The 9,427-nt window shown below is 29.5% G+C and overlaps 1 protein-coding gene across 2 annotated transcripts; it reads left to right on the forward strand.

Annotated features, from left to right (window-relative positions):
• Positions 1 to 466: 466 nt before the first annotated feature.
• Positions 467 to 2,752, forward strand: LOC108981003 (ribosomal RNA-processing protein 14-C-like). 2 transcript variants are annotated; one of them, XM_018952081.2, is made up of 3 exons: positions 476 to 589; positions 857 to 911; positions 1,431 to 2,752. In XM_018952081.2, exon 3 carries the CDS (start codon positions 1,431 to 1,433, stop codon positions 2,457 to 2,459), a length of 1,029 nt encoding a protein of 342 aa, XP_018807626.1. In that variant the 5' UTR covers positions 476 to 589; positions 857 to 911; the 3' UTR covers positions 2,460 to 2,752. The 2 variants fall into 2 exon arrangements, with proteins under 2 accessions (XP_018807620.1, XP_018807626.1); XM_018952075.2 differs by lacking the exon at positions 857 to 911 and having other exon boundaries at positions 467 to 589.
• The last annotated feature ends 6,675 nt before the right edge of the window (positions 2,753 to 9,427 follow it).

Raw genomic sequence — 9,427 nt, forward strand, 5'->3', positions numbered from 1 at the left:
CCTAAACCATCCATACTTTCTTTTATAGCCTTAAGCATGATAATGGTAAACACAAATATAATTGATCATATTAGAAACCTAAGGATAATCTTATGGAAATAACCACTTTCCTTTGAACCTTATATGCTTTGATATATCCGTAAACCATTCCATTGACCCGCTTGAGGCATGTTGTAGATTAAAAGAAAAATAAAATAAAAAATAAAAATATGGTATATAGATTATTAATAAAATTTTTTATTAAAAAATAGGTCCAAAAACAATTTTCTGGATCGACGAGGCTAATGGCCCATGATTGTAAAAAAATTTCTAATCTTTTATTATTAGATTTTAGTCTTCAAGTAAGGCCCATTACATAATTAAGACTCGACCACTTTCAAGGGGCCTTCGGGTGCGACACGATCTCACAGCCCATCAGTCCAAAGTTTATTTTTATTTCGTTTTATTTTTCTTTTCAAGGGTTTCTCTTAAACCTCGCCGTCCATCATCAGCCTTCAGCCGCGCCTCTCTCTCTCTCTCTCTCTCGGCCTCTCCTGAGACCCAACCGGCAGGCCGCCCAGCTCACCCTGTCAATCGCTACTTCCGAAGTGTATGTTTTCAATTTCTTTCGTGTTTTTTTTTTTCACTTGTATTTCCTCTTCGAGAAAATTTGCGTGTTTGTTCCGTTTGTAATACGTGATTTTCTCTGTTGTTGCCTTGTTGGAAACTTCTAAATCTAACCAAACATTGTAACTGAACTAAATGGTTGCGTAGAATTTAAGCTAGCTAAAGCAAAGAAAGTGTTTCTAATTGTTTGGTTGCTGAGAAACGTAAACCTCTTTGTTGGTTGGTTTGTTTGTTTTGTTTGTTTTAACAGAAACATCTGTTAAATCTGTGGGATAGTAGAACAGGATATGCACTAAGTCTGAAAGGTACATTCTATCTCTTTCCTCCTTTTCTCAATGACCAGAGGGAGTGCTCGGCCGCTTCAGCGTACAAGTGTTTCTGTTCTGTTGCACGATTCCTTACCCGTTCCTGAGAAATGCTGTTGTTTATCTAAAATTCTGTGATTTTCAGTCACGCCTGTTCACGTGACATATTTTAAGTGACTTCGGCATTCTCTTTTTGAAGTTTTCAATCTTTTACGAAGAGCTACAATTTTACCAATTGAATTTCTGTCCGTGATTTGAGCCAATTTATGAATGAGCTCGATAAGTTTATGATCTTCCATGATTTTCCTTTTAAACAAGATTTTACTTGAGAAACGAAATGTTTATAATATCTATCCACTTTCACTCATCCCATTTCCTTGCCCTCAAGTTCCCAACTTTTAAGTGAAGTATGTATACACTGGACAATTCGAGCAACTAGTAACTACTTTGATTTTGACGACACTATGCATCTCTCTCTCTCTCTCTCATTGATTCTTGCTTCGTTTTCATCCTATGCAGATGAAGAGGAAAAAGCAAAAGCCTACAACTGATTCCCAACCTGATACTGATTTGAAGTCTATCATTCATCAGCATTCTTTGTTTTTTGACAAGTTAATTGAGTTAATCCCTGCAAAGTTCTATCTACCCAATGATGATAAGGATAAGCCATGGTTTCAGGGCCTCAGTAAGGCTGAAAAAGCTTTGGCAAAGAAGGGGTCAAGGGAGAACATTAAGAAAGCTCGAAGAGATCGTTTGGATCCAGAAAAGTCTTCCACAACCACCCTTGATTTGCTAAAGCAAAGCTTAGAGAAAGAGCAAACAAATGATAGTGACAATGAGGAAGTAGAAACTAAACCTATGCTTTCTGGCCTTGAAGAAAATAATCGCCAGGTGACGCTAGAGGAACTTCGGCAACGGCTGCATCTAAAAATTGAACAGTCCCGAGCAAATAGGCATTATGGAGATTCAAATAGAGCAAAGAAGAGGAATTGGAAAGATGATGAGAATGGAATTCAGCTGAAGAAGCGCAAGAGAGACAGTGTTTCTGATGAAAAGAAGCCAACTGCTTGTAGTTCTGCAGATAAAATAGAGAAGGATATAGCAGAGGCTTCAAAGGAACTCGCATTTACTCATGTCAAACTTGGGAATGACGAAGAGCTTGGAAAGAAGAAGAGGAAAGTTTCAAAGATTAAGGAGCTTGAAAGGGCAAAGAAACTGCATGAAGCGAAAAGAGATCCTGAGAAAGGTCAGTTCAATTCCAAAAAGCATTCGTGGAAAGCGGCAACGAGTAGAGCAGCTGGGATTAAGGTGCATGACGATCCAAACCTGTTGAAAAGGAGCATACAAAAGGAGAAGAAGAGGCATCAGAAGAATGCCGAGAAATGGAAAGAGAGGGTGCAGACTACAAAGAAGATGAAAGCAGAGAAACAGCAAAAGAGATCAGAAAATATATCACAGAAGATTCAAGACAAGAAAATGCGGCGAATCGCAAAGAGGGAGAAGAAGCTAATGCGGCCAGGATCTGGAGGACGCAAGGAAAGTTTATAACGGAAGTAGTACCTCATAAAATTTTTGAGTTTCTCCCTCTTATATCGCCTTTTTCCCCTTACTCTTAAATCGAGTGACCTAAACAGCATATCAAAATTCAATGAAATCCCACCCTCGCCTTCCCCTTCTCTCTCTTCCTCCGTTCAAGTAAAGTAGATGAATGTTGTTGTAAGAGTCAACTTTCAGTTGATATCTGCAAGTGTTTTTTGCTGATATCAAATGGTCTTTCTGACACAAAAGAAGCTTTCTGGTTTGAATTTCAACTTCTAATATCATTTGAGATTTCAATGCTCTGCTAACTGATGCAATTAATCTTCGATGCTTTACTGTACCATTCTCACATTTCTGAGTAATCATGGCACACTGTTAAAACAATTTGGAACAGCTTTGGGATTGTAGGGTTGACAATACTATATCGGGTGAATTATGGTGAATGAATCTTCATTGAAATATTCAAGTAGCTTGTATTTTCCTTGATAATTCACAATGTTACCGTCAGAAATCTGTGGGAGCCTGAACTTCTCGGAGCACTGGTAAATGTTCTGTTACTAATATGAAATGCAAAGTCAGCCAGCATACATGTTAGTGGAAACACTAATCCACTTTCTCCTTGCTATCATTTGATTGAGAATTTTCCAATTAGATTTTGAGTAGTGTAGAATATTATTCTCGTACATATAAATGGTTAAGGTCATGTTTGGATAATGAGATGAGATGAGAATTATGTTAATAAATAATAACAGTGAAATAGTTTGTGAATAATAGTAAAATAGTTTAAGTTAAGATATTTTATTAGGTTTTGGAAAACAAGAAATTGAATAAAAATATTTTAAAGTAAAAAAATTATTTGAATATTATTTTTGAATTGAAATTTGAAAAAGTTATATTGTTTTTTATGTTTTATTTATAAGTTTGGAAAAGTTATAATGATTAGATAATAATTAGGTGAAAATATTGAATATTTGAAATTGAAAAGTATTTTGTGTTTGAGTTATGTATGAAAAATAAATTTTGAAATTAGATGGGGTATTACTTCCCAAACAACTCCTTTAAAACATGAAGAAAACCATTCAATAGGCCGAAGTCATCACAGTATCACACAATATGTACATGCACGATGATGGAAACTCATAATTCATGAGATGCCACAAACCAAAAATAAGAAAAGAGAAATGATATATACAAACTTCAAATATACAAATTTCACACAAATTTTTTATAAAAAAGGTTGACTCACCATAGAAAATTGTGAAAATTTTATTTTTTCTTGATGAGATCAGTATTTTCACAAAAAATTTGTAAATATTTATAAATTTAAAACTTCCATCTAACATTACTAGAAAGAAAAAGGTTGTCCCTTACTGTAGTACTAAGAAATATTCATGTACAAACGTTAAGATCTACAAAGAAAAAATGGCAAAAACTGTGCACTGTCGCATGATTTAAAAACCCAATCAGTAACCACATCACCACCCTTAAAGGCGTGGATCGGCACCGGCTCCTGTTCTTTTCCCCAGTCCGTAATCTCTGTCGTGGTGACCAGGACCGTACTTGCTGCTTAACAACCCAACATGAAGCAACTAAACGTACAGCAATTGGGTGAATGTTGGAATGATTGTAAATGCCTATACTGCCCTCTGTACCCTCCTATATATGCATATCTCCTTCCATGCAAACCTGCAAAGGTTTAAAAAGCATTTGGGTCATTAACTCGATGCGCTGCATGTGACTTTACATAATTGCGTGGAAGAATTAGTACGACTGTACGAGGATGTGGAATAGGTACCCAAAAGCCAGTGCTGTAAGGGCCCATGCCACTGTTTGATATTGATGCTACTGCGGCTAGAAGCCTAGACTGTCATTCCTCTAAACACTGATATGCCACCCAGGAATTTGGAAACCACGCCAAGAACATCAGCTATTATGGCTATTGTCAAAGAAGAAACTTCATCATACCATAATATAGACATACATCAAGTGAATTTTATGATATTATAACTTATAATTGTATTTTAGGAATTATAACTTACAATTATTTTACAAACAATGGACAATTATGTAATACAGGTTTTTAAACATTTTATACCATATGTAATAAAGGAGCGCCCATATAAAACTATATTCAAGTCGAGCTCGAGAGATCAGATAGTGTCTCAGCTCAGCTTGTTTAAAATCCTCATGGACTTGGGTTCGGCTCAATTATAAGTTGAGCCCAAAAATCTATTCAAGCTCGACTTGTTTAAGTGAAATCTGAACTCAAGCTCAACTCGAAGCTTGATTTAATATTGAGTCAAGTCGATCAACTCGACTCGATTTGAAATGTGATTTTTTTTTTTATTTCCAAATAAAATATAACAAACTTTAAATAAATACAAATTTTTCCATTGTTGTTGTTCGTCTAAAATCATAATCGTCAATGGTGAAGTGTGCTACATGGTAATACTAGAACAACACTTACAAATTTCACAATCTAAATATCGGGACTAGTGAGAACTAACACTTGAGAGAGGGATTTTTATATGTGCCTAAAGTGCCTCATTCAAAGAGAGGGGACTATATAAATAGTCATTCTGTGTGTAACCTCCGCTAGCCTTAAAGGCAGTTATCAAGGCTCATATAGCCACTTCATAACCCTAGCCAAGGGAAGGGGAATGAGTGCTCACTATAGGCTTCCCTTTACTATATCTCTCACTCGTATATAATGGACAAGACTCAAGATTTACATCTATCAATTATATGTTATCAATTTTATTCATATTGATAAATAGATTGTACGAACAATGAGTACATATGTAAAAAAATAGAAACATTATACTAAATCTCTTCGAGAGGAGTTCGACATAACATCTTAAAAGGTGTCTCGTTATATTCTGACTCATTTGATCACATCAAATTAAACATTCATAATTCTCCTCAAGTCTAAATAACTTAAAACAATGCTCAATCTTTATAAAATATGATATACTCGTGGCTATATCGCATCATCTAAAAAACAAGACAACTTGTCGATGGGCAATACAATCAGAACGATAGAAAAGTCGGTACTATAATCTAATCATCTAATATTTATAACGGCGGTGTGTATCTCTTTTGTTTGAGCAGGTTTATAAAAGTGTTTTTCTCCTGCACTTTTTGTCTTTATTGGCACACTAATAATATTTTGGAGAATTATATCATACACGAAACTCATATTCCATATTTATTTTATTATATTGATTCGTAGCTATGAGTACATTCCGTTCACCTAAATGTCAAGCGAAATAAAATAAAGAAAGAAAAATCGGCTTTTTCAACTTTTTCTACCAATGTCTCGTATGGACATATAATATTATTATATAATTTTTTAATATTATTTTATTTTAAAACTTAAAAAAATGAAATTATTTATTATATTTTATATAAAATTTTAAAAAAATTATAATAATAAAATAAAATAAAATAAAATAATTTGTGTAATCAAATGAGACCTAAAACCAAGCAATTTTTTAAGATATTCTCAATAATTTAAAAATATTACTTCCATCCACTCGTACTATTTATAAATTGTGACAAGATGCGGTCTAATTATTTAGAAAAATGTCATTTGACATTCTTTTTTTTTATTTTTTTTTTATTTTTATTGTCATCATCCCCTTACGTGTTATAAATTGAAATGAGATTTAGCTGACTTACCTTGCGGAATTTCATAAGCTAACAAGTTTGAGTGATCTTCGCATCCTTTTAAAACTGGGTTTTGACTCTACATTTCATCCTTTGAGAAAAACAAAGTGACAAAGAACCAAAAAAAATAAAAAAAATCTAACCAATAACTTTCATTACTTCTTTGACAAATGATTGACATACAACTAGCTATATATCATGAGACTGTATATGGTGGTCCATATGTATAAAAATAGAGGAACAATACTAGTCTTTCCGGGCTACTGCTAGGGTTGATTTTTTCTTTTTCTTTTTCTTTTTCTTTTTCTTTTTCTTTTTTTATTTATTTCGTGATTAAAAAAATATTTTTTTAATAATATTGTAAATTTTTTTATTTTTTTTAAAATGTGTTACAAAAATATATGTAAAAAAAATAAAATATGGAGCCCTCAGTGGTGACTAAAAAATAGAGTGTATAAGCAACAACTACCTTGGGTTAAATGGTTCTGTCTACTCATCCTTATGGGCTATCCGTCATTGTCACCCTCTCCAATGTCTCTATCATTCCATTGGGTGTAACATGGTCAAGCTCTTATTATCAGGTATAGTTTAAATTCGAATATGAGTTGAGATGGATTATGAATAGTAGTAAAATAAATTATGAATAATAATGAGATTTGTGAGTTAAAATTATTAAATAGTATTAACTAGTAATAATATGAGTTAAGATGATTTGAGATGGACTGTAAATACAAACGAAGCTATCTAACTGGATATGGACAAAAGTATTTAATTTAAAATATGTGAATACTCAATAATAATAAATTACAATACACAAAAATATCAAATATTTGTTTTATAATTAACACAAAAAGAAGTTACTGCCCCTCTCACTAAAAATAAAAGAGTAATTGTAATATCTTTGTAATTCTATTTTAAATAAAGATAATTATGTAAGATTTAAAAGTAGAAAATATTAATATTTTTTATGAGATTACACAATCACACTCATATTTATTAATTATAAAATAAGTTGCAATAAAAGAAAAATTATTTGGTTATTACCACTCGTCGTGGACTTATAATTCTTTTATAAATATTCTGTAACTCTATTATTAATAGAACTTAGTTATATAAAATCGAAAAGTACTTTTAATAAAAAAACATAATTAATATGAAAAATAATTATAAAAATATTATAATTATACAATCTTCATCAAAAGGCCGACAAGACAGTGAAAATTGACAGCATGCAGTTGGTCCCGCCATGCTGGCCTTGTGTTAGTAAAACACACGGATAATTTTTTTTATTTTTTCTTTTTTTCTTTTATCATGTATAAACGATGAATCGAATAAGTTAATGGGTGATGCTACAATCTCGCTGGGGCTCCCGCTGGAGTGTAGTGTTATTTTATATGTGTTTTGTTTAAATAATTTTTTATATAGATTTTTTATTATTTTAAAATATTTTAAAAAAATAAAATAAATTTAAAACATCATTCAGAAAATATTTTCTTAATTAGAAAGTAAAAAAATATAAATTAAAAAATATTTTCTTAATCATGAAGTAAAATAAAAAATTATAAAAAATATTTTTAAAAAAATAAAATAAATTTAGAACATCATTAAAAATACTTCCTTAATTAGAAAGTAAAAAAAAAAATCATTAAAATATACTTTCTTAATCACGAAGTAAAATAAAAAAATATTTTTTATGATTTTTTATTTTACTTCGTGATTAAGAAATATGATTTTTTATTTTACTTCGTGATTAAAAAAATATTTTTTAATAATCTTTTGAATTTTTTTATTTTTTAAAAATAGTTAAAATTATTAAAAATATATATATAAAAAATAATTTAAAAAAAATACATATAAAAAATACACTAATCTCCAGCAGGAGCTCCAAGCGGGAGCTCCCAGCAGGAGATATAGCATTTCCCTAAGTTAATTAGCTTAAGAATAAAAAAATAAAATAAAATAAAATAAAATATGATACATGATGTGATGTGTAAAGATGATAAACAGTAAAATTTTTTTGTCAACAAAAAATTTTATTCATTATCCTCACAGCACATATCACACATATTTTTTTAATTTCTTAATTTCTTTTTTACTAAATATGTGATATATGAATGATAAGTATAATAATTCAATTAGCTTAAGAAGAATATGTGTGGTGTGTGAAAATGATGAATATTAAAATTCATTTCTCTTAAATTGATTTATAAAATTAGAAAAAAATAAAATTCATTAACCACAATTCATCACTCTATATTTTATATCCTATAAAAAATATTCTCATATTTTATAAAAAAAAGCCATCATGCTCTAAAAAAAATTAATAAATAATTTATAATTTCATAATAAAATAGCATATCTTTTACAAATCCAAATATATTAAAGTTAAAGAATAAAAATAAAAATAAAAATAAAAATATTCTATTGTGTAGTATCAAAGTTGTGTAATAGTAATATCTTTATGCTTTTAATTTTAGTTTTTATGTCAGTTATGCATAATTGATAATAGTAGAATATTTATTTTTCTTAATTTTATTTTTTATATCAGTTATGCATATTACATGATTTGAAATATTTTGCTATAAATAAATTTTTTCAATAATAAATTGAAACGACTTGAGATATATAATTTTATAATCTGATATCTTATGTCAAATCAGGCTTATTGTACTTTATAAAATCCGACATCTCACGTGGGATGCAATAATTGTACAAAAAATACACAAAGATGGTCCCGGCATTATAGCGCAAGCAACAATACGTCCCATCCTAGTTTGTTTTTAGTGATTAAATGAGATGAAATAAAATAAATTAAAATTAAAAATTTAAATAAAATATTATTAAAATAATTTTGTAATATTATTTTTATTTTAAAATTTAAAAGTTTTTAATTATTTATTTTATTTTATATAAAAATTTTAAAAAATTATAATGATGAGGTAAAAAATTTTCAAAATTTTTAAAATTTAAAATTTTAATCTTAAAAGTAAACCATGTTACAGTTTTGTTTTATGCTTAGAATTTTCTGTACGGATATTTTTTAAAAATCGGTCCTATCCAGAGCATTTTTAATTTATTTTTCATCCTATACTTTAAAATATATTATTAAAATTTATTTTTTTTATTTTACATATTAACTTTTACAATATATCATATATCAGTTTATTTATTTTTTCTTCATATAATTCTCGATGTGAAAATATAATCAAAGTATATTATGAAAATATCCATTATCGATAATTGTAAAAAAAATATTCTTAAGATATTTTTTAATATATTCTGCAAATATCTATTTTTGATAATTGTGA

This window comes from Juglans regia, chromosome 12 (assembly GCF_001411555.2).
Source record: "Juglans regia cultivar Chandler chromosome 12, Walnut 2.0, whole genome shotgun sequence".
Lineage (NCBI taxonomy): Eukaryota > Viridiplantae > Streptophyta > Magnoliopsida > Fagales > Juglandaceae > Juglans > Juglans regia.

Excerpts from the sequence above, each read along its gene's own strand:
- LOC108981003 (XM_018952075.2), top strand. The coding sequence starts at position 1,431 with ATGAAGAGGAAAAAGCAAAAGCCTACAACTGATTCCCAACCTGATACT.